The sequence below is a fragment of the Lolium perenne genome, chromosome 3, assembly GCF_019359855.2.
Source record: "Lolium perenne isolate Kyuss_39 chromosome 3, Kyuss_2.0, whole genome shotgun sequence".
NCBI lineage: Eukaryota > Viridiplantae > Streptophyta > Magnoliopsida > Poales > Poaceae > Lolium > Lolium perenne.
In genome coordinates, this window is record NC_067246.2 from 62,225,710 (window position 1) to 62,236,397 (window position 10,688).

Sequence of the window (10,688 nt, forward strand, 5' to 3'; positions counted from 1 at the left end):
GATTAAGCAGGACCAAATTTAATCAGATTAATTTCTTGCCGTTTACAAAATGATTTTTTCCGTTACTAATACTACCATTTTTCCAGTATACCACCAATCAATCAATCAATCACCTCCATATATGCGATCCACCAAGATTACAAGTAATCACTCACGATTTTGTAGCACCGCCTTGATTACCGCCTAAAAATCTCTTCAGTTTCAGCCCAAAAGCATCATGATCTCCTGCTCTCCTGTGAAATATACACTTGATTACGCGTAATGCAGCTCGCTGGCAATGAAATCCTGACTTACCACATTCGTCTCCCCCATTAACCGAGTACCATTTTTTTAACACACGACCTCCCCTATTAATACGACCGCTGCACTGCAGTACCAGCATCAAGGCGCCATTAGCAAGCGATCGACCACCAGAGATACTCTTCCTTGGGAACTGAGTTGTGACACACAATGGCGGGTACGACGGTATCTCGCGCTCTCCTCCTGCTCGTCGGCGTCGTCCTCACGGCGCAGCTGTGCGGGTGCACGGCGTACGTCGGTCGCGGCGAGGGGTTCAGCGTGGAGTTCATCCACCGGGACGATGTCAGGTCGCCGTACCACGACCCGTCCCTCACCGCGCACGAACGCTTGCTCGGCGCCGTCCGGCGGTCCACGGCCCGCGCCGCGGTGCTCGCGCCCTCCCACGTCCGCGGCGATGACGACGCCCCCGCCCCTTCCACCGACGGCGCCGTGAGCGAGGTCACCTCCAAGCCTTTCGAGTACCTGATGGCAGTCACCGTCGGCACGCCGTCCACCAGGATGCTCGCCATCGCCGACACCGGCAGCGACCTCATCTGGCTCAACTGCACCGACGACACCGGTAAGGACGCGCCGCCGCCGACCGGCGTGTTCTACCCGGCTAACTCGACGACGTTCGGCCTCGTGGACTGCGATTCCGGCGCGTGCGGCGCACTCAACGACGCCTCCTGCACCCAATCCAACCATTGCAAGTACCTCTACTCCTACGGAGACGGCTCCCAGACCAGCGGCCTCCTGTCCACGGAGACCTTCACCTTCGACGACGGCGTAGCGAGGCATAGCGACGAGGCCGCCTCGTTGCGGGTGGCCAACGTCAACTTCGGCTGCTCCACTCAAAACGCCGGCACGTTCCCGGCGGACGGCCTCGTCGGCCTCGGCGGCGGCGAGCTCTCCCTCGTCACGCAGCTCGGCAACGACACCTCCATCGGCAGGAAGTTCTCCTACTGCCTCGTCCCCTACGGCGTCAACGCCTCATCAGCGCTCAACTTCGGCGCCCGCGCTGACGTGACGGAGCCGGGCGCGGCCACCACGCGGCTTGTCCGCTCCGAGATCGACACCTACTACACCGTCAAGCTCGAGTCAATCAAGATAGGAAACTCCTCCTTCAAGCCGCACGGGTCCTCCCGCATCATCGTCGACTCCGGCACGACGCTGACGTACCTCGACAAGGAGGTTCTTGACACGCTGGTGAAGGATCTGACCAAGCGGATCAAGCTCCCCAAGGCGGAATCGCCGGAGAAGCTGCTGCAGCTGTGCTTCGACATCAGCCATGTGCGTGAGGGGCAGGTCGAGGCGTCGCTACCGGACGTGACGCTGCAGCTGGGCGGCGGCGCGGCGGTGACGCTCAAGGCGGAGAACTCGTTCGTGGTGGTGCAGGAGGGGACGATGTGCTTGGCGATGGCCGCGGCGTCGGAGCGGAACCCGGTGTCCATCCTTGGGAATATCGCGCAGCAGAACATGCACGTCGGGTACGACCTCGACAAGCGCACCGTGACCTTCGCCCCTGCCGACTGCGCGAGATCCTACGCCTCCGCTCCTGCACCGTCGCCTTCGCCAAAGCCGCAGTAGAGGATAAATATCTGAATATCTGATCACCATTAGTTGTTCAAGATGGTGTAAATGAATATAAACGTGTTTCTTCCATCGTTCTTTGCATTAATCCAAGTGAAAAAAATACTCCGTCCATTTCATATTAGTTATCGCCAATACAAAATGAACAACAACTAAAACAAGAAAACATGTGAATATGTAAATACACCAAGTGTCGTTGAACCCGGCCTCCGGAGGTCAGTCAGCGCAACGGTGTCCGAGATAGAGCCCCCTCAAAAGCCTGCTGATGGACGAACACCTGGTCACTAGGCCTACGAGATAAACTAACGTGTGGGCTCTTTTGTGATTTCTGTAATTCACTTCGGGCTAGCCTTTTCGAGTATTCTCTTTTTGACATGAGCCTTTTTCAAGTTAATAGAATAGAATGGGGAAAGTTGCACAAAGGGCATGTTTTTCTGAGACAAAACGAATTGTCAAAACAAGATCCTCCCCTCCTTTCAAGATCATAACGTGATTACGAATTTGAAGATTTAACTTTTGCCATAGTTTTAAGAAACTACTTCCCCGAGGGTGACTAATAGAAGAATACGTTGATGATGAGTGGTCCGATGTTTGCCGGCTGTAAAATGGTCTGGAACATGCCAAACATTGGCTTTGCCGACTGTCGTAAAGAAATCACACAACAGAGATTGAGAACTCGGTAAAAGCTAGGAAAAAACATGACAAACATTTGAACTCGGCAAAATCTGGAAAAAACACAGGGCAAAGAACCGGACACGGCAAACTAGAAAAATCACACGGCATAGAAATGAGGCACGTGGCCACGTCGCCCGCGGTTCACTGCGTCGTCACTACCACAAATTTGTCGAGTGTCACGTAAAAGGTTATGCCGACTGTTTTAGCAAAAACACTCGGGAAAGAATCTCCCAAAATTTTCCTATCTTTCCACTCGCGCCGGTGAACCTGAGTGAGTTTTCCCTCCATTTTTTTTTGCCGAGAGTGTATGTTGGAATACACTCGGCAAACACCCTTTCCATTTTCCTTCCACCTTTTTGTGTGTCGAAAGTTCTTCCCGCCCTTTCCTTCATGTCTTCATTTCGCGCCATCTTTTGGCCTATATATAGCCCAGCTCTAAGACTTAAAATTCACAACTAACTCAGCAATGTCTTTTCTCCCCTCTTAGTTATTTATGTTCGTCGTGTACGAATCATACAGATGAGGCTAAGGGAAGGTGATATCCAACATGCATGGCCTTCGTGGGCCACCGTTGGTTATATCCAGTATCAAGAAGGACCTTTGTTAGATCCCACTCATTGTTCTTTGGAGCTCCTAATAAGTAACAAAGCGATTTCTTAGGTGGTCCTAGTTATTTTTTGCACAAAGAATCAAATGAAATCACCTAAGGAATTTCTAACAATACAATTGTATTTTATTACGCAGTTCTTTGGCCACCATATTTATTCCTCACTCGGAATACATAGCTAATGTAGAAATTTCATAGGTGGTCCCAGTTGCTTTTTGTTTGAAGAATCAATTGGAATCACCTAAGGAATTTCGTAGGTGGTCTCAGGTGGCTGTCTCTTCGCTATGCCAATCTGATCGTCAAGTACCTATATCTTTACTGAGGTAGTAGAAAATACATATAAGAAACAATATGCCATCTTTCAAGACGAAAACACAAGATAAGGCTGGTGCCAACGCGGGCTAGAGGCGGGGCGGTAGCGGCGGCGACGGGGCGAGAGAGGGGCGAGAGAGGGGCGAGACGAGAGTGGCGGGCGACGGCGGGGGTGCCCGGCGCTATCGCCCGCTCCCGCCCGGCTGCCGCCTGCGTTGGCGGCGAGAGAGAGGCGAGAGAGGGGCGGGAGAGAGGCGCCAGCGTTGGCGGCGCGGGGCGAGAGTGAGGCGGGCGAGAGGGCGGGCGAGAGCGGGCGAGAGGCGGGCGTTAGGCGGGCGATAGGCGGGCGAGAGGCGGGCGGCAGTGTGTAACGGCTAGCTGAGGTGGCGCAATCTGATTCGTCCACCTCAGCTAGCCGTTGGGGTTCAAAGAATCCTGAAAAATGCCAAAACCCCCTATAAATACCCCCCCAAATGGTTTCACTCATTCCACACCTCACTTCATCAGCTCCACTCTCCATTTCCACTCCTCTCAACGCCATGTCTTCGTCTAGCAGCAGTTCGAGCGACGGAATGGAGGGTGATATGATCGAGCAGTTCCAGGAGGAGTATGAGGAGGAGATGCTCAACGAGGAGGTGGTGCCAAGACGTCGACACCGCCGAGAGTTCATCAGGCGTGATCGTCTGGGTGCCCACGATCGGCTCTTCGAGGACTACTTCGCCGACGACTGCAACTATCCTCCTGGCCGGTGAAGGCATCATTGATTGTTACGGGGAGACGTTTTGCCGTCGCCCAACTGTGGAGGATACTCAGCGGCTATTAGCGAAAGCCGAGGAGCGTGGCTTTCCGGGCATGTTAGGGAGCATCGATTGCATGCATTGGCAGTGGAGGAACTGCCCAGTGGCTCATGCTGGTCAATTCACAAGGGCAGACATCAAACACCCTACCATAATCTTAGAAGCCGTGGCGTCGTATGATCGTTGGATCTGGCATGCCTTTTTTGGAGTGGCCGGGTCCAACAACGACATCAATGTACTCAACCAGTCGCCGTTGTTCACTGATGTGCTTAGGGGAGAAGCACCCGTAGTGAACTTCACGGTGAATGGACACGAGTACCACTATGGTTACTACCTTGCCGACGGCATCTACCCCTCCTGGCTGGTGTTCATGAAAGGTGTTACTCTTCCACAAAGTGAAAAGCATCGAGTGTTCACTGCTGCTCAATCATCTTGGCGCAAAGATGTCGAGTGTGCATTTGGAGTGCTGAAGGCTAGGTTCAACATTCTAGCAGTTCCGGGACGCTCCTACTCGAGGCGTACTCTTGGGTTGATCATGCGTGCATGTGTCATTCTGCACAACATGATCATCGACGATGACCGTGGTACAAAATTGGACAACATCTATGAGACAGTTGCTTCAAATGTCGGCCCTGCAAATCTGCAATACACCACCATGCACCACCAAGCCTAGCAGTCAGGATTCAGATGGACACCGAAATGAGGGAGTCACCGATGTATACACAGCTCCAGCATGATTTGATTGAGCATGTGTGGGCTAATTCCTAGATTATGTAATTTTTTCAAATTTTTATGTAATCTTTTCAAATTTTTATGTAATTTTTTTTATGATGTAATCGGTAACAATTTTAGTTCAATAAAATAATGTCCTTGCATTATTTATATTGTTGTAATGTTAAAAAGAAATGCTGATGTTGAAGAGAGAGAAAAGCTGACGTGGAGGAGAGAGAAGTAAAGCTGTCACTATAGCATGTGCATTGGCACCGTGGGGTGAGAGTGGGGTGAGAGTGAGGGAAAAAGCTAACGTGGCGGGTGAGAGTGTAGTGGTGCATTGGCACCAGCCTAATAGTTTTTTGGCTGTGAGAAACAATACCAAGTCGCCTTTGTCGTGTGTAAGAATTTGGCAAGGGCTTTGCTGGTCTCAAAAGCCTTTGTTGAGTCTTTGGACCACTCGGCAAAGGTGGTTTCTCCCGTAGTGATTAGCTGACCTTTTGAAGAAACATGCATTCTTTACTTTTTGTCAGGTATACAGAATCCTTCAAGAGAGAGGACACATGTAGCGAGTGGGTGTTGGTACTAAAAAATGATATTCCGTTCATCCCAATGCAAGGCGCCTAAGGATTACTAAAAAGTCAGCGTTTTCTAAATTTGACTAAGTTTATACACAAAAATATGAATAATTATAATACTATATCAATGCCAATAGATACACCATAAAGTATATTTTCTTAATATTTTCATTCAATATCGCAGATGTAGATATTTTTTTCCTAACTATTCAGTCAAAGTTAGTAAGATTTGAATTTTGAATTTTAACTTTTGCAATAGTATAGGAAGGGGTATCACTAGAAATTTGTACCTTACCATTATCTCTATCCGAAAATGCAACGGTGCTTCTAAAATGGGGTGCGGTGGAAATCCCTACCGTTCACATGCATAGAGATGATTATCTGTGGGGTCCATCAGCTTGCCCATTCATTGCAAACGATTCTCTTCTTAAAATACACTATTAATTCTAAAATGAGTATAACTTTCGCATAATAAATACAAATGAGATTTTGTTTGCATATTGACTTCCTCGGGATGAACTCTTTGAAATGAGTCTAGTATTTAATTTTTTTAAATGGATTTTGTGAACTACATCTATAGAGTCCTCTATTGTTTGGATTGTAGTCTGTATGCCATGTTCATGTAATCCTGCGAAAAGTACTGATGGATTTATAAAGTCCTTGTCAATTTGTTCCTATGTTACATGTTGTATTATCAAAAATACTGTTGCTTTTACACACATGTCAGCTGTAGATTCCTTTTCACGCTGGGCCATGTTGGAACAAATCTCGAGGAACACGACTAATAACAACGGTTGGTAGAGCATCTCAGTCGCGTCCCCCAAACCGTCCCCGAAACGGCGCCGGATTGAGCGTTTGGGGACGTGTTTTGTTCGTGCCGCGTTTGGGAGACGTCTCTCCCCAGTCGCGTCCCCCAAACAAAATTTCGGAAATTTTAAACTTGAGCGAGATTCGATTAAATTCATCCAAACTTGGTACATATTACATAGATTCGAACGAGATTCGACTAAATTTAAACTAAACATAATCTAGAAGTACTTGCGGCAGTCGGAGGCGTCGAAGTACTGGTGGAAGTTGTACATGTCGTCGGTGACGACTGATGACCCACAAGTATAGGGGGTGTATCGTAGTACTTTCGATAAATAAGAGTGTCGAACCCAACGAGGAGCAGAAGGTGCTGACAAGCAGTTTCGATGAAGGATTCACTGTAAATACTCACAGACAAGTTTTCAGGAGGTTTTGATATAGCAGATAAATAAAATACAAGTAAGCAAAATGCGAGAATAATAATTGCAGCAAGTGGCCCAATCCTTTTTAGCACAAAGGATAAGCCGGTTTGTTTAATCTTTATTGTTTTGATAAGTGTTGTGTGGGTGAACCTATGCTAATGCATCGCCCTTCCTAGGACTAATACATACTTGTGATTAAACCTCTTACAAGCATCCGCAAATACACGAAAGTAATTAAGATAAATCTAACCACAGCCTTAAACTCTGAGATCCTGCTATCCCTCATGCATCGATATACCAACGGGGGTTCAGGTTGCTGTCACTCCGGCAATCCCACAATTAGCAAACGAATACAAGATGCATTCCCCTAGGCCCATAAAGGTGAAGTATCATGTAGTCGACGTTCACATGACACCACTAGAAGAATAACACCATAACTTAAATATCAAACCATTAAATATTACTCAACATAGTTCACTACTAACATTTAGACTTCACCCATGTCCTCAAGAACTAAACGAACTACTCACAAGACATCATATGGAACATGATCAGAAGTGATATGATGATGGATAACAATCTCAACATAAACCTTGATTCAATGGTTTCACTCAATAGCATCAATAATAAGGAGTAATCAACACCGGGAGAGTTTCCCCTATGAAATAATGAAGATTAAACCCTAGATGTTACAGCGGAGACGAGATGCAGCGGTGGAGATGACGGTGTCGGTGGTGGAGATGATGATGATCCCAATGAAGTCCAGCTCGATGATGGTGACGATGGCGACGATTTCCCCCCTCCGGGAGGGAATTTCCCCAGCAGATTTCGGCCTGCCGGAGAGCTCTTTTCTCTCTGGTGTTTTCCGCCCCGAGGAGGCGGCTATGACTATCCTCGATGTTCTCCCGCACCTTAGGGATTCTGGGAGATGAAGTACGCGAAAGGGCGATGGCCGAGGGGGTCGTGGGCCCCCTCCCCACGTGGCGGCGCGCCAGCCCTGGTGGCCGCGCCGGCCTATGGGGAGGGCCCATGGCGGCCCTCCTCGGCCTCCCCTTTTGGTTGGCTCCGTCATCTGGAAAAATAGGAGCTTCGGTATATTTTCCGTCAATTATTGATCTTCAGAAATATTGTATCCTGACGGTGCTTTTTCCAGCAGAATTCTGACTCCGGTGAGTAATGCTCCAATAATCATGAAACATGCAAAATAGGTGAAATAACATAAGTATCATCTCTAAATATGAAATATATCAATGAATAACAGTAAATTATGATATAAAATAGTGATGCAAAATGGACGTATCAACTCCCCCCAAGCTTAGACCTCACTTGTCCCCAAGCGAAACTGAACTCAGTAAACAAGACCACATGTTTATGGAGTGAAGAGTCGATAAATAAAATACGGACAAGAAGCATCACATTTATTAATTCACACAAGACATTCTAGTAAACAGCTTCCTCAAATAACTCAACTTGAGACAAGTAAAGGGAAATCACAAATAAAGGTGCATAGGAAATCATAATTGGTGATGGCAAACTTCGTCCTTGGTCAAAGAACAATTAACAGATTGTACTTATCTTTCGAGCAGAGCCTTTATATTAGAGCTTATATGGCAGATCTCACATGCTCAATCATAACAATCTCCTCATAATCATTGATAACCTTCAAAGTCATATTCATTCAGATAAAATTTGTACTAAACAAGGAAGAATAAAAGACATAATTAAATAGATCACAATATAAATGGTTGGATCACAACAACTCAATTACTTGCTTGAGATAGAGGGAAATAGGTTTACTGACTCAACATAAAGTAAAAGATAGGCCCTTCGCAGAGGGAAGCAGGGATTAAATCATGTGCTAGAGCTTTTCAAGTTTTGAAATCATATAGAGAGCATAAAAAATAAAGTTTTGAGAGGTGTTTGTTGTTGTCAACGAATGGTAGTGGGCACTCTAACCCCCTTGTCAAACAGACTTTCAAAGAGCGGCTCCCATGAAGGACGTTATATTTACCAGCAAGGTAGATCATCCCTCTTCTCTTTTGTTTACACATGTACTTTAGTTTTATTTATGGATGACACTCCTCCCAACCTTTTTCTTTCACAAGCCATGGCTAACCGAATCCTCGGGTGCCTTCCAACATTTCACATACCATGGAGGAGTGTCTATTTGCAAAATTAAGTTGCTTACTGATGAATCAGGGCAAAACATGTGAAGAGAATTATTAATGAAAGTTAATTAATTGGGGCTTGGAACCCCGTTGCCAGCTCTTTTTGCAAAATTATTGGATAAGGGGATGTGCCACTAGTCCATTGGTGAAAGTCTGCCCAACAAGATTGAAAGATAAAACACCACATACTTCCTCATGAGCTATAAAACATTGACACAAATAAGAGATAATAACTTTTGAATTGTTTAAAGGTAGCACATGAAGTATTTACTTGGAATGGCAGAAAAATACCACATAGTAGGTAGTTATGGTGGACACAAATGGCATGGGTTTGGTTTAAGGTTTTGGATGCACGAGAAGCATTCCCTCTCAGTACAGGTCTTTGGCTAGCAAGGTTGGTTAGCAAGCATAAGAGTTGAGGGAAACAAACAAATATACATGTGATAGAAACAATCATGCATCTTTCTTGTAAGCACAAACAATTTTAGCTTCAGAATACTAAGCTCATTAGCTAACAAGAAAGAAAGATAATGAAATAATATATCTATATGTATTTCCCTCTTTTCTACTTAAGCTTCAAAGTATTGTTGCTATTGACCAATGCTAAGTTTGCCAAAGCCAAATAGATTTACTTGATGCTCCCAAAGTGATACCAATAATAACAACAAGATCAATCATATAACAGAAATTGCAAACTAAAATAAGGTGTGCAAAACGTAAATGATAAAACTTCTCATTAATATTCCATAACGATAACTCACACCAAGGGATACATACATAACCAAATAAAAGAGAGATACTTCCACACTGCAACCATCTTATATGATAACTTCCCTACTCATGATATGACACTACTTGATAGTAAAAAAGGTAAAAGATAGCGATGATGTGATACCGTGGCACTCCCCCCAAGCTTGGAACAAACCAAGGGGGCGCCAATACCAATGATGAATTACTCCTTCGGTGGTGGTGGTGGTGAATTCTTCCCGTCATCAAACTTCCAAGGAAGAGGCTCTCCATCAACAAACGACGTCTTGGTCTCAGGAATCCTGAAACTGGCAGCATAGCTTATGTGTTTAAACCTGTTTTCATACTCACAGTTTTGATTCTGAACATCATAAAGTTGCGCTTGTAGTTTGTTGGTAGTATTGTGAAGTGAGAGGATATCGTCCCATAGCTTTGTAGTCTCCTTCTCGTGTTCATCAATAAGTTCGGACACAATCTTGTGGAAGATGTCCACTTCACGTTCAGCCATCTTCTTGTAGGTGAAGACCTCTTGTTCTAGCTTCTCCATCCTGTCCTCCAAGCTTCCTTCTCCTTTAGGGCCCCGGACATCTTCTATCTGCAACTCTCCATCTACGAGCAGCAATTCCTTGGGATGCATCTTCAGCTTGTTCATATACGGGTTGACGATGTTCTCAAAGAAGCTGTCCTTCGGAGTTCCCGACGAAGACATGGTGGCTCTAGATCTGAAAACAATATCTGGCAGAAAACAGCTCGAAACAAAACACGACGAGAAGATGATATACGGACCTCAGGGGATCCGGGGGATTATATAACAAAAAATTTCACGACAAAAGGAAAGTACCAGATCGAATTCGAGTGGGAGAGGGACTCTGAGGAGCCGTCCCCATATGGCGGCGCGGCCAGGGTGGGGCCCGCGCCACCACGTGGGGACGCGCCCTCGTGCGTCTCCTCCGCTCCGATTCAATCTCGTAATTTTTCATATTTTCTAAAAATAG

The 10,688-nt window shown here is 46.3% G+C and overlaps 1 protein-coding gene across 1 annotated transcript; it reads left to right on the plus strand.

Annotated features, from left to right (window-relative positions):
- Positions 1-398: 398 nt before the first annotated feature.
- LOC127338249 (aspartic proteinase CDR1-like) lies at positions 399-1,941 on the plus strand. Its single transcript, XM_051364448.1, has one exon. The coding sequence runs from the start codon at positions 451-453 to the stop codon at positions 1,864-1,866; it is 1,416 nt and encodes a 471-aa protein (XP_051220408.1). The 5' UTR covers positions 399-450; the 3' UTR covers positions 1,867-1,941.
- Positions 1,942-10,688: the final 8,747 nt, after the last annotated feature.

What these genes read in the sequence shown, in the direction of transcription:
- LOC127338249 (XM_051364448.1), top strand. Translation starts at nt 451, where the DNA reads ATGGCGGGTACGACGGTATCTCGCGCTCTCCTCCTGCTCGTCGGCGTC.